The sequence below is a fragment of the Scophthalmus maximus genome, chromosome 7 (genome assembly GCF_022379125.1).
Source record: "Scophthalmus maximus strain ysfricsl-2021 chromosome 7, ASM2237912v1, whole genome shotgun sequence".
Classification (NCBI taxonomy): Eukaryota; Metazoa; Chordata; class Actinopteri; order Pleuronectiformes; family Scophthalmidae; genus Scophthalmus; species Scophthalmus maximus.
In genome coordinates, this window is record NC_061521.1 from 19,082,903 (window position 1) to 19,098,986 (window position 16,084).

Here is a 16,084-nt window from a genome sequence, read left to right on the forward strand (position 1 = left end):
TATACGTTATTTCTAGAGCACTTTTCAAAATCCACATTACGAAGTGCTTTACGATGGCAGCACATTAAAGCAGATTAGCCATAAAAAAAAAATCAGCAGAAATAAAATATAACAGGTCAAAATAAATTTGATTCATAAAAACCAATCTGGTGTGCGAAAACAGAAACAGGAAAATTAAAACCCAAATAAAATCAGTGAAGACTTTGGGATAAAAGAGGTCACTGACTCAGTTGACCCGATCTCCCCGGGCAGGTCGTTCCAGAGCGTCGGGGGCCCGGTGCTCAGACCAGGTTTTTCTGTAAATGAAAAGCACATTCACTTTCCACCTTCTCAGAAAAGGCATGAGGTAAACAATGCAGCTTGACAGCACCACGTTTTTTTTTGCACCAACACGCCACGGTCACAAGTGCATTTGCTTTTCCATCACCATCATGCGCGCTGGACAGGAAAAGGAAAACTGCGTTGGGTTCCAGAAACGACCAAAAGACTCTTTCATTGCACGCGGTGCTGCCTTAAGGTGCTCTGAGGCGGGCGTGCGGCGGGGAACTGTGTGTCTCCAGAAGACCGGAACATGCGTCCATTCATTTTCCACAACACGTTGAAATAACACAAAATCTAGGAATACAGGGATGAATTCAAGACATGCAAAAGAAAAAGAAATCAAGAACAAAAGGAGGATGTTGCCTTTGTTTTTAACCAGAGGAATTCCAATTTAAGTATCCCCCCAACAGCAGTATGTTTTTGTATCTCTTCTTCCATGTGCCGCCGCAGCTCGAAGCCATGTCTGTGTTTTTCCCCCGGATTTAATGATTGTGATATACCATGCAAAATGAGCTTTGGGTGGTTGGGGCCTCTGCTGTCCAGGTAAACAAAAGCTTCCCAGTCTAAAGACACACAGATTGGGCTCGGTCCCAGCAACCCTCCCACGTTCGGCGGATTGCATTTCATCCCGTTGACGGGTGCTCCAAACCCTCGTGGGTTGTTTTTTTTTATGCCCATGCCCTCCCCCCCTCGCTACACATAATCACCGCAGCTTGAAAGAGCTCATAAATCAGCCAACCACACTATATCGTGGAGGGAAAAATGTGCGCCCCTGGCATTTGAGACGGCACAATGCCAACCTATGAGGAGGCCAGTTCCACCCTTTGTATTCGGCATAGAGGGGGAAAAAACAAACAGCAAGACTGTGCGGTGGCTCATTTTGAGATGCCCACACACACACACACACACACACACACACCCCTTCATGTGTGTGTGTGTGTGTGTGTGTGTGTGGGTTGTTCTCCTTTACAGCCTTTTGTTGTTGATGTGATGCAGTGTTTATCATAATATTCCTTCCCTGGAATTTACTTCGCGTCTTATTTAACGACTGTTATAGCGATATCTGTTATCGGTAGCTGTTCCCTTTCTCCGTCTTCAGTGAAGTTCATCAGGAGTCGTTCTCCCACTCAGCCACATTTACAAAGTTCATATTGTGATGCAAATTCCAAGACGGGAATTATCCATTTGCAGTTTGACCGAGGCCAATGTACAGATACAGATGTCTGGGACCTAATTCTGTATTTCATACAGTTGTGGCTCATTATCACAAACTGTAGATACAGTGGCGGTGGCCCCAGTGCACTGCTGTGTCCTATTGGTGTCTTTTTTTTCTCCTCGCCTGCCGTCAGCCCCGTTAAAATCTTCACTTCAAAGAAATCAAGATAAAGCCAGTTCTAATATTTTGCGAAGCCTTTGCTTGCATCTTGCTGCTATCTTGTTTTTTCTACTCTGCCGGCGAAGATCAATATGTATGAGTCAAAACTGGGGGTTAGCGCTAAGCGGAGGACGCCAGACATTGATGTTCTGCAGGCTCGTCACTCAGTCTCAGGCCTGTCCTGGGAGATAAGACCCGTGGCCTGCTTAGGCTGATCAATGGCAGAATCCATACACACACTCTCCCACACCATTTGCTCTCTTTGTCTTGGCAATTCAGTTGTTTTTCCTCTCCTATCAGCACTGAGTGCTGGGGATCCAACCCCTTTACTTGTCATACTTAAGAGAACTTGAAGATAGAGCATTAGAGAACAGAATGAGCTGAATAATTAATTGGTCTCTATTACACAGCAGTTGTTTGGCCGTTTGAACCATGAATTGTTTCCTGTTTCATTTTAGATTACAATGTCATGGTCGTTACGTTGTTATCATAAAAAATTCAGCGGGCCTTATCGGTGGAATTGCTTTGGAAATTGCTGCATCATCTTCCCATCGCCCACAGACTAATCCATGTTTCTACTCTCCCTCAAATCCCCCCCCCCCCAACTCCCATCTGTTCTTAGCTAAGGTCAAGTCGAAGTGCGCTCCTACGTTCTTCGCCTGCGCCAACGGCGTCCACTGCATCATCGGACGCTTCCGCTGCAACGGCTTCAGCGACTGTCCTGACGGGAGTGACGAGGAGAACTGCAGTGAGTCTCACACAGCAACCGAGTCCGATGAAAGCAATCAGTCTCATGCCGTCATGACACCGGGCGCCGCGGCCTTTTCAGTGATGTACTACTCCTCCAGCCGTCACAGTTATTGCTGCAGCTAACTCATCACACAGTTGGTGGACGGGAGGGTATTGAATATGTTCTTCCAAAAAAAGTTGCTGTAAAAGCTGAGCAACATAAGCAATTTTAACCATAACATGATGGTCAGTTTACTCATCATGTCATAGGCACGTAATCAATGTTTTTTCATCTTATATATAAAATGCACAATGAAATAAGCCAAACAGAATGCGTAGTCTGAAAGATAAGTGTAGGAAATGTAGGATCAAGTGCTTGTGGCTCTTAACCGTAGACTGTTTATAAAGACGGTCGACACGTCTCCACAAACTGATGCCAAAATATCTCTAATGCGGCTGCCTCCATGTTGTGCTGGTGACGTCATTTGGACCCAGAGTCTGTACAGTAGTGATTGTGATGTGGGGCCGCGGTATCCGGAACAACAATTTAATCTGTCTCTTTTGAGTCCCCTCACGTAATTGAAACACAATACTGACGTGCTGGAGTGCCCCTTTAAGATATTGGCTTCATCAATAAACTGCAAACAGAGAAAAAAAAAGGACCAGTGCACAATAATGGGGGAATATCAACACTTGGTGATAGAAATGCTTAAATTCATTTAATTCAAAGACAAGGTGGATAGAGGGATTTTAGCTGCGGTTTGTATTATCGGGGACATACCTTGTCCTCACTTGACCTCGTCCCCGCTTCCCCAGTGGGGGAAAGTGCATCAAGCCGATCACTCGCCATTGTCGGAGGCAGTGTTCCCCGCATGAAGGGACCACAAATCTAATCTAGCCATTTAAATGGGGCTTTGCTCCACACTCCCAGCAGATACTGCGTCACGACGGTGCAATTGTCTGGATCTTCCCACAAGATCATTTTGTCTCATTTTTTGCCGAAAACTAGGACAAAGACACGAGATAAAAACAAGTGGTAGGGCAAGGACAGGGTTTTGAATTATCATTTTTTTTCTCCTTCCTTTGAGTTTAACTTTGATTTTTATCAGACGCCCCCCGATGAAATGCTTTTCAATGTTTCATATTTTTTTTCTCTCAAATCCCTGTGAAAATCTAACACCCATGTTTTTATTTTAAATTCAATCATATCAAAGTGTTACAGATTGGATGCGATCAACAAGTATACAGAATCGACTTCTAACAAATTGCACAAACTACCGCTACAGAATGCGAATGAATTTCGCTTTTGAAATGATTTGTTTATGCACAGAAGTTGGTTTCTCAGAGGGGAAAGTTACGCGGGTGCTTCTGTCTCTCGGTTAACTCTGACACGAAAACCTTTTCACCGTGACCTTGTATGAACTGACACGTTTGACCTCTGCTCTGTCTCCACCCCAGCAGGCAACCCACTGGTGTGCTCCGAGTCTCGCTTCAAGTGTCGAAATGGCCGCTGTGTGGACCGCAGCTTCTTGTGCAACGGCCAGGACAACTGCCAGGACAACAGCGATGAGGAGCTCTGCCTGACGACAGCAGGTACGTCACGGAGTCAAAAGGCGAGGTTGTGATGTCACAAAAAGGATCTTCTACACTGGAAATGGAACATCTACCCAGTCCATTGATATCCAACACAGGGACACGCTGAGGTCAGAGACATTCTTGATCCCTCTGATTTGGCCTCTCACTCACGTAGTTGTGGTTGCGAACAGACACATTTCAATATAATACAATTGAAACAAGGGCAATATGTAATCAATTAAACCAGAGGCTGTTTATAAACTCCAGATGGAGGGGCCTGATGATGTACTCATCATCTGTGAAAAGATTTTTTTTTTTTTTTTAAGTATAATCGCCAATCTAGAAAATTGTATCTGAAATATATTCCATGAAATATGAAAATATTAACATATCTCGGTGTGGAGATGATAATGAGTCGTTCCTTTCACGTGTATTGCCATTGCACAGTACCAAGGGTGCTAGGTCATATAGGTCATTATCTTTTTTTGGGGGGGGGGGGTTGTGGTGATACTGATTGGGGGAAAACACTGCACACGAAACAGTAAGAGCCTTGATGTGCTGTGAGTCGGCTTGGCAGACACAGCTGCAGAGACCAATTATGCCGAATAAGTTAGATATGTTTTCGTCTCGCATTTAAAAAGGGGAAAGTCTCAAAATAGCCATCATTTGATTAGTTCCCTCCATCCGGTGTTCATTCGCACTGTCTCAGAAATGTGAACGGTGTCAATATTCTCGCCTGTTGTGACAGACCAGTGTTTGTTCTATTGATCAGGATGCGTCCGTCTACAGAAAAAATATGGTCGGTGAACTTTGAAGCAGATTTCAGAACGGGTGCTGGCTTGTTGATAACAATATTTTTCTTTTCTATTAGGGTACAATGATGATAGAGCAGTTGAAATATTCTTTCACTCGGTGTGTCACGGCATCTGATATTTCCGTGGGCGTCACTTTGGATATGTATTTTACAGTCGGCGCTTCATGAAGACGCAGCGGAAACCGCTGACGGATTAAACTCAACGCTTCAGAAGACATAAGCTGCTGTGATTTTACTCTCCTGAGACCTGAAGAGCACTCCCTCCGATGTTCGTTGAACTTAAAACATATGGCATCGTTAGCATAATGTTGTTAACACAATGCCGTTGAGGACATTATGAGTTTCTTGTTGTAGCCCAAGTAGCAGATGGATCATCTCCCCCCGACAGGGAGTCTTCTGTTTTGAAATGAACAACAAATGTCTTATTCGCTGGCAGGTACCACTTACATCTGGAATGCCATGATAATTCCACTGGCAGCTCCTGCCACCGGGGCTCCACAGTCGGCTTCTGTCACCACTTCAGCCACACTTCCACTGGCCAAGCCGACTCGTTCTCTGCCAGCAGTCCAACCCTGAATGTGCATAAAACCCCCAGGCAATGAAATGTGGACCACTGTCTGTGGATTCTTTTTTTTTTCCCTTTAATCTTTTCTGTGTTGTGTTGAGGTGCTGCTGTAATGTTGATTTTACTCTGTAAGAAAAGAAAGATTTGTCCGAACGGGCTAACTTTGGAGCGCAGGGGGCCCACAAGACAATAACGTTATTACCCCGTAGTAAGATTGTGCAGCAGTCGGCAGAAACTGGATCCAAACTCAAGAGGCAGAACAGCTCTGACAAACAGGGGAGGAGCTCGGCGGCAGTCGCACCGTACACTTTCAAAATATGAAGACTGAGTCCCGGTGAAACGTTTCAACACCACTCGTCTCTTTGAATTTCCTCGGCTGCGGAAAAAGTTGCCTTTGATCTGACGCGCGATCCGACAAACTACAGACCAGATAATGACTGCAGGAGATAACGATTCTACTGCTACAGTGTTTGTTTGCAATTAAGGAATCGAGGTAGCACTAGAAAACCTTATCACTCTGTTTCGACGGGCAGAATGTTTGTCCAACTTAATGTGTGCCTAGTGGAGATCAATGGGCTGATTCATGACATCCTATCGCCAGTGTTCAGCCTTGCAAAGTTTTATTAGCAGGGCCCGGTGCTCTTTGGTTGACTGAGACGCCTGCAGCAGTCTGTGCGGCGGCGGCAGCAGAGTAGATGTGCACGTTTCACACTTGCGGAACGTTTCATTGCACCGTCCTGTAACCTGAGCCTGTTTGGATGTGTTGTGGCGTTCCCAGGGTCTCCCTGTCACCGCTGAATTTTTAGTCGTATCGGCATGTATGAAGCGCAACTGTCCCTAAATATTCTCCTGCTCATTTTGCTGTGGAAAAAACTTTGGAGCTCGCGGTGGCCTTCAGAACAGATCAAGGAAGTGAAGCTTCTTTTGTTTTTCTTTGATTTTTTCTTTATTTATTTATTATATCATCACCTCCTGTTTCGGAGGATATAAAGGCATCTCTATATTTCCCTTTAATTCTTTCCTGTTTGCACACACACAGACACGCACGCACACACACACACACACACACACACACACACACACACACACACACACATAAACACACACCCTACCTTACACTCACCTTACGTTCTGCGCTGACTTTCCCTCTCTCTATAATAAGCACAGACCTGCAGGTGACAGATAAGGCACACAATATCCGCTAAGCCACCTGAGTGCAGCATCTCCTTCCTCACGTCCTCTCCTGTACCTCTGCTTCCCTCGCTCTGTTCAGCGTCTCTTCTCCTCACCCATAATTACTTGCTTCAACGTGTCCACAGTTGCTTCCTCGACACGCGGGGTTTCGGTGCGCAATCCGGCACGCAGCCTGTCGGCGGACTGATCATTATGGCGTGCCTAGCGATTGGTTATCCTGCCAAATGTGTCAGACAATTAGATCAGGAAAGAAAATAAGAAACCATCTTGGATATTTTTTGTGTCCCGTGTTGTTGATTGATTTTGAACAATTTGGCACCGTTATGCCCAGAAAGAGCTGCTTTTTGGTATCGTTTTATTTAATGTGTAATTGATTTTTGAAATAGCAGAGAGGAGGCAAAGTGGCAAACATTGCAATGTAACAATACACAATCTTCTATGAATGCATTGGTGCAATCGTCGCGCAGAGAGATAGACGGAGTGGGACGGGGAGTCTGTAACGGAGAGCGGCGATAAGGAAATGGAAAGCGCACCACATAAACACAATATAGTGAACCTGAAAAGGGAGTCGCGAGGAGCAATGAATAGCAATGGGCAGGAAGATGGAGGTAAGCAAAGAGAGTTAGGCGATTTGAAAGAGAGAGGCAGGGATTTGGATTGAGTGAGGGGTAGCGATAAGCCGCAAAGGATGAGAGGGGCATCCATCGCGAGTCGAGCCCCTGAGGCCGAGCAGTGTAACTCTCGAAAGAGAAATGACATGAAAGCTAGTTTTGTGCAAAACGCGGAGCTTCTCTTCGCGGTGCCCGGGTCTTCCAGTCTGCTCGTAGCAGGAAGCAGAGAGAGTTCGGTGACAGAGCGCATGTTTGCCCCTGTAACAAATCGTTGTTGAAGCACAGCCCAAGGGCACACAGGACTTGGCTGAATGCTGGGGGGAGCTGAGAACAAGTGGGCCACTACTCTGCATGTTCAAGGAAGACAAAGATACACACAACCGGGTCGACCAAAACTCACTGAGTCCAGTCCAGTATCCATCTGATCTGCTTATTTTTATTGCAAGAAATAGCTTCTGTAAACTCCTGGAGGAACTTTGTCATGAAGGCCACGGCTCCGACAAGTTCAAGAAACCGCTAGGAAAAAAGTGATGAGCAGCACAGTAGCTGACGCCTTTAAAAAAAAAAAAAAAAAACTGTAAAGAGAATCCCTTTTGTGCTGCTTAGCAAACGTAATAGATTTTAAAATGCACACATCAGCGTCTCTCATTACACATTAATGAACACGAGCAGACAAAGAGCATCAGATGGCGTGATAGTGATTCATCCTCACATCTCTCTTCCATCTCGGAGGAGCTTCATCTTGGCTCTTCTCTTCTTCTTCTTCTTCTCCTTCTTCCGAAGTCAAGTTGTTCTGAGGTAACCGAGGGGGGGGGGGGGGGGGGGGGGTTTGAGGTTGGAACAGAGGGACACAACTACCGAAACACCTTTTTTTTTTTACAAAAGGGCCAGTTTTCAAATCTGCAAGATGGTTACAAAAATGTCGACATCCCTGACACATCACATCTTCGAATACATTTACAGTGTTTGCAGCATGAAGCCCTTTACACATGGTTTCATTTACAATGCACTGCAGACACACATTTGTCTTTCTGCTCAGGGCTGTCTTGTATCACTCCTACAATGAAGGAATCCTGCCCAAGGGTGGGCCTTTGTTTGCGCACTGCCTGAAAGTGTGCTGTATTAATAAACATATTCATGTCATGTCCAGACCCCTGTGGAGACAGCCGGGGCGTCCCGTAGCAAACTGAAGGCGGCTCATCCCGTGCGGTCCGGGAAACAGAACTCTCCCAATCATTTTTCTTTTTCTTTCTCGTAATATGGTTTTCAGTGACCCGATCAAAGTAATCATTGACCTACAGGTCCTCAGAGAACTTTCAGTCAGAGCGAGATGTTGAGCAGCAGTCTGACAATTAACATTAGCTTGCAACATGATTATACTGTCAAAAACATTGGCAGCTGACACCACCCCTGACCCTCACTGGTTTGATGAATGTTAGCCCACCCACGAAAAAAAAAGAAGGTCTGTGGCACCAAGACACGACTTTGGTATTATAAAACCTTTCACGTTCTTTTGTACATTTTGTTTGGCTTCTCACGTGAGAACTACTTCTCACGGCGCTTGTGGGTGGATCTTACTTTAATAGTGTCTGTTCAGTAAAACACTTATACTCTCGGAAGCTTCATGTTGGCCAACATCGCCACGCGTTCACAGCCGCTCTTCGTTTCCCGCAGACAGCAGGCTGCAATATGCAATGTGTGCGGAGGCTCTCTCTCTGAGAAGTCAAATCCCTCATTTTAAACTCCAGGGATGTTCCCCATCCTACGGTGAGTAATCTGCAGCTTTCTATTTGTTATATCCTCCTAAGGCTGTGTCAGAACTACGCGCTAGATCCACTAGCACTGCATCTGGTGTTTTGCATAAGCACTATGTATTCAACAACCTGTCTTCACAGCCCTGCCATTTACACGGCCAATAAATACTAGTAATTCAGATGTGGCTGTATGAATATATACGTGTGTGTGTGTGTGTGTGTGTGTGTGTGTCTTCTGACATAACCGTAACTCTGGCCTCTCCATGTGCATCACCAGTAAACTAGAAATGAATATACTGCCAGTCAGATATATAAAGAACAAAAAATTAAAAGTCCCTTGGTCTTGATTTATGATCAGTGTCCTCTAAGCCTGCTAATAGCTTTTCACACGTGCCATGTCATCCCCCATTGACTGCTGCCAGTATAGTAAAGGCTCCATAGATTAAAATGACAAGTTAATCCGTGTGCAATTTTTGCGGGGGAGACGTGCGCACCGCTGAGATGTTGATCTGCTCATGCCCCTCGCCCGTGGCTCTGGCGGTAAGAGAGAAGAGGTGTGGGAGGCAGCGTGAAATGGCGCCGGTTAATACAATGGCAGTAGACTGAGGTGTGGGAGAGGAATGTAATGGCGTCAGTTTGTCAGGGCCGACGCACGCTTGACAGGCACAAATAGGGGAGGTTGCACATGGATTTGAACTCTGGAAAAGTTGTAAGAGAAAGCAGTGCTGAGGGGCTCTTGGCTGTTGGTCTGCACGAGGAGAAGATGTCAAGACGCTGTTAGCTGCTGCTGCTGTTGCTTCTGGCCCCGTTGAACTGTAGTTAAAACTGTTGTGTGGGATTATAAGAGTGCATTTTATAGTCGGGGTAACCTTTAGGGTCATACGTGTTCTTACGTTCTTACATCTTGGTCATGTGTGTGTGTTTTCTCTGCCTTACCTGAGATTATATTCACACTTATTTTAATCTTTTATTCCTCGTACTTCCTTCCTTCCTTCCGAGAATCGGTCCTTTCAGAGCCTCTATCTGTTGTTTAAAGGCCTGGTTGCCATTGGCAATGGCTGCTCAGTGGGGGGGGGGGGCTCTCCCGGGACCAGAGTCTGCATGAATCATCCCCGTCCTTGAATCAGGACCAGTCAGCCGTTGCTGCTCCGGCTCCTGTAAATGAACAGCCTCTCCTTGCTAAACATCTCCCCGTTCAATCACCATGGTGATGGTGGTCAAGAGGCGACCTGCACCCACGGACGAGTGGAGGAATTTCACCGTGAACAAAAGCTCTGCTGTCGGTGCTGAATGAGTTATACTTTGAGCGAGGGTGCTTTTGTGTTCATGTGTGGGCGTTCGAGTCATTGTTTTCACGCACTTCTTGAAACCGTTCATTCTACTCTCCTACCGTTTTAGTCTAATTTGGCCCGATGAGTGCAGAGAAAAGTCCCAGTTTGCGGTTAATTTGTTGATAAAGCACAAGTGTCAATCTCTGGTTGAGCTGGCTGCTCCTGCGATGCCCATGAACCAGCCCGAAGCATTGAGTCATGTTGTGTGGTCTAATTTTGACACCATAAAAATGGAAAACCCCCAAAACAGGCTCATCAGCGCACTGATTTGTGCTTGTCCGAGCGTCGCATTTGCATCAGAGTGCGTTAACCTCGGCCTCCGCTGCCGCGTTTCCCTGCTCCATGGACACTTGGCTTGAAAAACGTGCCCCTTTGTGGCCCCTCGGCGGGGACACACCGGTTGGCTGACAGCAGAAAGGAGGCGAGATCACAATGTAAAGTGTGCAGTTTTTTGAATGAGGCTCTCTCTCTCTCTCTCTCTCTCTCTCTCTCTCTCTCTCTCTCTCTCTCTCTCTCTCTCTCAAAGTCTTTTCCTTTTCATCTCTCCATCTCTACCGTCACTCTCTTCACAATACACAAGCCTTTTCAGAAGAACTTACCCACTTTGCTTTGTGCAAACTCAAATGAAGGCCATTATCTTTCTACAACGATGTCACATTAAAGAGAAACCAAGAGGTGTTGTGGCTGCAACTACATAGATATCGACTGCCCATTATTCTCTCTGCTGAAGTCCTCACTAGCTGTAAAATGGTGGCGGATACTATAACCATTCTTTTTTTTTGTGCAAAAGTAAGAAATAGAAATTACTAATGAAGTCTTTGATAGGGTCTGTGTGCAGCAAAAGAAACTTAAAAGGGAAATTTAATCACCCCTTGTTTTCGCTTTCTCTTAGAAATGTTTCCATTAGCTTGCGCTGGATGTTTTTTTTCTTTTATCTGTGTGGGCTTGTCGTGGCCTGAGAGAAGAGTGAAATGCTGTTTTTGCACTTTTGAATTGCGCTGACTTCAAACTGGAAAAAATTACGAAAATGAAAGCGAAGGAGTGAACTGAAATGGATTTGATCCTCTAGGATAGCCTTAATGGTTATTGGCGAAAATGTACATGCAGCCGTTTCATGAGATGGTTGTATACCCAGAGCTCGATTTAATTTCCGCCTTCATAACTTTTTTTATCTTTTATTCCGGCTTGTATATAAGGCACCCGTGTATTAGTGGCAGAATCCCTTAGTGGCATTTACAAGCTCTAGTCTGCTGGAGTATATCGTATATATATCGTGTTTTAATGCAAATGAGAGTGGCTAAAATATCAATATGAAATGGGAGTGATCAACGCAGGCATCAGGTGCTCTGTTGCATCTCATCAAAACAACTAAGTCCCACTGCTGCCACTATACTTTAAGCCACGAAATCCCATTGATTTCCTGTCAGGTCGCTATGAATTATTTGGCACCGACAGTCTCAGTACTGAATACTGCGAAACCTGTCAATGCATGTTTTCTCCGTGATGGTGCGTCCATTTATTGGTACGTCTGACGTTTACTGTTGAAGTATTAAGTATCCAGGACAGCATTATCCCCCATGCATCTACTGAGGAGGTGTGCAGCTATTAGTAGTAAACAGACATATACTCCTGAGTGATGCATTAGGGGCGAGTCACCTTTCACTCTAATGGGCCGGGGGAATTTTCTCCAAATGCGTTTTCTGCCAATACTCTTTAAGTGTGTGTTCGCACAGGATATGGTTGAGCTGAAAATATCAAGATTGACAGAGAAGGATCCACTGCAATCGAGGTGCGATGGGATGCATTGGTGGTTTGAGTGTCCATATATTGTATGTGCTTGGTGTGTGTCCATCAGTGAAATGCAAAAAGAAGGAAGGCTTAAGGGTAAAACGGGGGGGGGGGGGGGGGGGGGGGGGGGGGGAGGAGAGTGCTGTGGAGAAATAAAAGAGGAATTGCATGTCAGAGTGTATGAGAGACCGAAATGGAGGACGATATGGGGTTGGGGGTGGGGGGCAATGGAGCGAATGAGGGAAGGAAAGCACAAGGGAGAGAGTGATAGAGAGCGTGAGGGAAGCTGACGGAGATGCGGGATTAGGGAGAGTGGCAAAGCCATTGAGGGGTAAAAAAAAAAAAAAAAAGATAAAAACCCTGAGGATTCATTGTACAGAAAGACAGGGAATCAAGGGGGAGGACAAAGAAGCAGAGGAGATGGAAACAGCAGCTGGGGAAGGGGTCATGGTTGCTGGTAGAGAGAGGACAAAAAAACCCACTAAGGAGGGTAAAGAGAGGAACCGAGTGGAGGAAAAGACAAGCAAGCTGGACATGTTCAGAGATGGGAATAAAGCAGACAGAAAGCAGAGAGACGGGTGCAGGAAGCAAAGGTAGGAGCAGAACAGAGGGGGGAGCGCTGGGGGAATGGGAAACAACAAAGCGAGTGATCAGGATCAGGACGACTGAAGTCGAGCCAGAGGGGTGAGGTGGGAATGAAACAACGCTGGGCAGAGAAACGAACCGGGGGAGCGAACAATATGTAAACAAAATGGAGAAGAAGAGTGTGCATGGGTACAGGACAGAGGAGGGATGAGAGGGGAACTACGGGCTGTTCCGATGGGGGTCATGTTTGGAGCTCAGACGGTGAATAGGGGCCTCGAGTGGTCCCTGCATGGAACAGTGATCTAATTCATGGTAATTACCGGCTTCTGAGCACTCTTTCTCAATTGCAGTCCCTTTTTTTTTTCTTCATATCGCCCTCTCTCCCCTTTCTGTCTGACTCACTCCGCTCATGTACCATTACCCTCGCATCAGCTTCACGCAGTTCTGATGTTTGGCCCCCGTCTCCACCCTTCTCTCATCACTTCCTCTTACTTTTTCACCTCCTCGTGCCCCGCTGTCCTGTCTCCTCTCATCACAGGCGTTCTCCCCTCGCCTCTGTTCTCTGCTCCTGCTTCCCCTGGCAGCCTGTGGTCTCTGTCTCTGTCTCACCCGTCCTCTCCGTTGCTCTCCATTGTCGGATGCTCTCACACGGACGCCCCCATGCCAGAGGCATGTTATAGAGCCATGTCTGGGATTAAGAGAGAGCGTCGGGGATGGGGAGTGAAAGGCGAGGGATACAGTGAACAAGAGATTTTTGTGGTGTGTTTTTTCACCTTTGGCCTTTCTCCTAAGCAGCTTTGTTTGGTGGATGTATACTGTATAAAAAGCAAGGACAAGTGTGTGGGTGTATGTACTGTATGTCAGCAGCTGGGTAGATGCAATTACAGTGTAGATGGTTGTGACAGAGATGCAGAGAGTTTAAGGCTGAAATCCTAACTTGGACAGTGCACTTGAGAAATTGCAAATCTTTTATTGATTGATAAATCAATAGACTACAAAGCGATTAAACCAAACTGATCGGCATGCTGTCAGCTCTTGAATACTTTTCACATAGTATAAACCTGTGTAAAACTTGCAATCCAGACAGTAAAATTCATTTTAGTGAACCTTGTTATCGACGCCATGTCTTCTTTACATTGGTTTATGACTGGAGGCTAAACATACGTGTATTTTCATTTGGAGCGGTATCTATCCAGCGATCAGTTTTGCATGAGAGTACATTTTGGTTTGTGTGATCCACGGATATGATATCTGCTGGGGTTGCATATCTGAAAAACACAAATCACAAGCTGTTCTGACTCTGAGATGAGCGCAAATCTTGAAGCGTATAGAAATGCATTTTGGACTTGATTTCACTTTGCTGCCTTGTGTGAAGCACTGTGACCTGGGTTTTTGAAAAGAAGCCCTGTGAATGGACAAAGAGGAGTATTTCCATGATGAATTTCATTATAAATCAAAGACTGTTAATGTGTTGGAGATAATATTAAGACAACAGCAAAACACAGCACACTTGATTGTACATTTACAGTTTGATACTGAATCAATTACAGATATTGACGTACCTTCCTTACAGTTCTGGTTTGGTCAGTAGTCAGTTCGATTGTCAGAAGATGGCGGTCCAGGGTTGCAGCATTGCATTTCCCCATTACTTGCAGGATAAAAAATGGAACAATAACAATGTACGTGTGGCTACCTCTGCTAGGGCGTTGCAAAATGCAGTACATTTTCGGTGTTGTATGAGAAATTATTACGTGGGGTATGAATCACCTAAACAAGCTTCGTTGCCAACAATAATCTCAGATATATGAAGATCCAACTATATCATCTGGACTATTCTCAATGGATTATTGCATTCAGAAGAATAGCTTCATATTCACATATTCTTACATGTGTAAATAACAGTGAAGCATCACAGTTCTTTCTTCTGGGTTATCTGCCATCCACTCTCTGCGCTGGCTTACTGCCTGCAAAAGCTCATCGCTCGGCTTTAATGTGCATCTCTTCACTCTTCTGAATGTGAAATACTTCTTTACGTGCCTTTGTTTTTTGTGCGCCGAGCTATAGGTGATCTCCATGTAGTGTATGCTCAACTGACATGCATGTTTAAACCAACTGGGTGTATTCCTGAGGGATGGTATCCGAGTGATGTTTTATAGTCGCTAGCCTAGTTTCCTCAAAGCAGCAATCTTCCATTTCTGCCAGTCTACTGGGAGACGTTTCCTCGCAGCATCGGTATTCATGGAAATGTCTTCAAAACTCGGGGCTGTGATTTTCCTTAACTTGTCTTTTTTTTTTTTTCACTTTCTCTCCAAGAATGTCTTGACACATTACGGGACTTCTAAAACAGCAGGCTTATTTAGCGCATTGCACCGAAATGCGCAGTGAATGTTGTTCACCTTTTAGAAAGTGGTATTTATCATTTTGAATTCTCATGTCATTGTTTCCGCTCTTATTTCATTTCACCCTTTGTCCATGCTGCCGGTGTACGTGGGCGTGTCAGTCTGTCCAGGACGGTGGTTCCAAGTAAAATACCTCAGATGGATTGCTGTTTAATTTTGCTTCATTGATTTAGTAGTATCCATATGTTTCATTAAGCATCACCAAGAGATCAAAATACCTCCTGTTCACTAAGCCTTAGATGTGTGCAAATGAGAAAAAGGGTAATTATGCGACATGATCACCCCGCATTAACGGTTAGATTGGCGTGAAGTTGAGTCAATTGCACGGTGTGCCACAGCTTGAAGTGTGGTCTCATCTCATCTCCCCGGTTGCGTGGGCGACAGATTGTGTTCCGTTGTTACAGTATATGTGCATAACATGCCTGAGCATGGTGCTGATTGATGGGATCTTCAACAAATGTACACACTTTCGAAAGCAATAATTACAGGGTGTGAAACAAACGTGTGTCAGAAAGTGAGCAATAGACCGGGATCAATGACGTTGGTAATGATGCAGCTCTGTACCTTAACGTATACCCATTAATGTGGATGTCAGACCCATTAAAACAGGCCCCTGCTGAGAATAAGGCATATAAAGGGAACACCACTGTTTGATACCAGCCGACAAAGACTTCTGGGAAAGAGAAAGCAAAAACAAACATTCATTGAAGGTTTGGTGATCAAACGATGGAAAGAATTCCGTCAATAAAGATGGACAAATAACTCAAGGCAGTGCGGAGGAATGAAAACACAAGGGAAGGAACGAGGAAAAGATATTGAACAAGTACCCCGTATAGGAAGTGTAGAATAAGAAAAAAACACACACTGAGCCCCACTGCTTAGATCAAACCAATAACCAATGGACTATTATGCATACGATCAATATACAGGTATTGTAGAGCAGCCATTCCCAACCAATGGGCTGTGGCCCAATGGTGGGTTTCAGAAATGCCTAGTTTTCTTTTTTCTTCTTCTACAAAGCTGTCTATGCATATGTGCTCAAG

At 45.2% G+C, this 16,084-nt stretch overlaps 1 protein-coding gene across 6 annotated transcripts in view; it reads left to right on the forward strand.

The window, feature by feature from the left end:
* ldlrad3 (low density lipoprotein receptor class A domain containing 3) overlaps nucleotides 1-16,084 on the forward strand; it is a 91,911-nt gene that overhangs the window by 57,490 nt on the left and 18,337 nt on the right. For 5 of the 6 annotated variants that reach the window (XM_035641416.2, XM_035641418.2, XM_035641420.2 and 2 more), the window contains 2 exons: nucleotides 2,319-2,444; nucleotides 3,884-4,018. In XM_035641416.2, the coding sequence (XP_035497309.1) occupies nucleotides 2,319-2,444; nucleotides 3,884-4,018 (261 nt within the window). The remainder of the gene's footprint in view (nucleotides 1-2,318; nucleotides 2,445-3,883; nucleotides 4,019-16,084) is intronic. The other variant, XM_035641417.2, reaches the window with a different exon arrangement.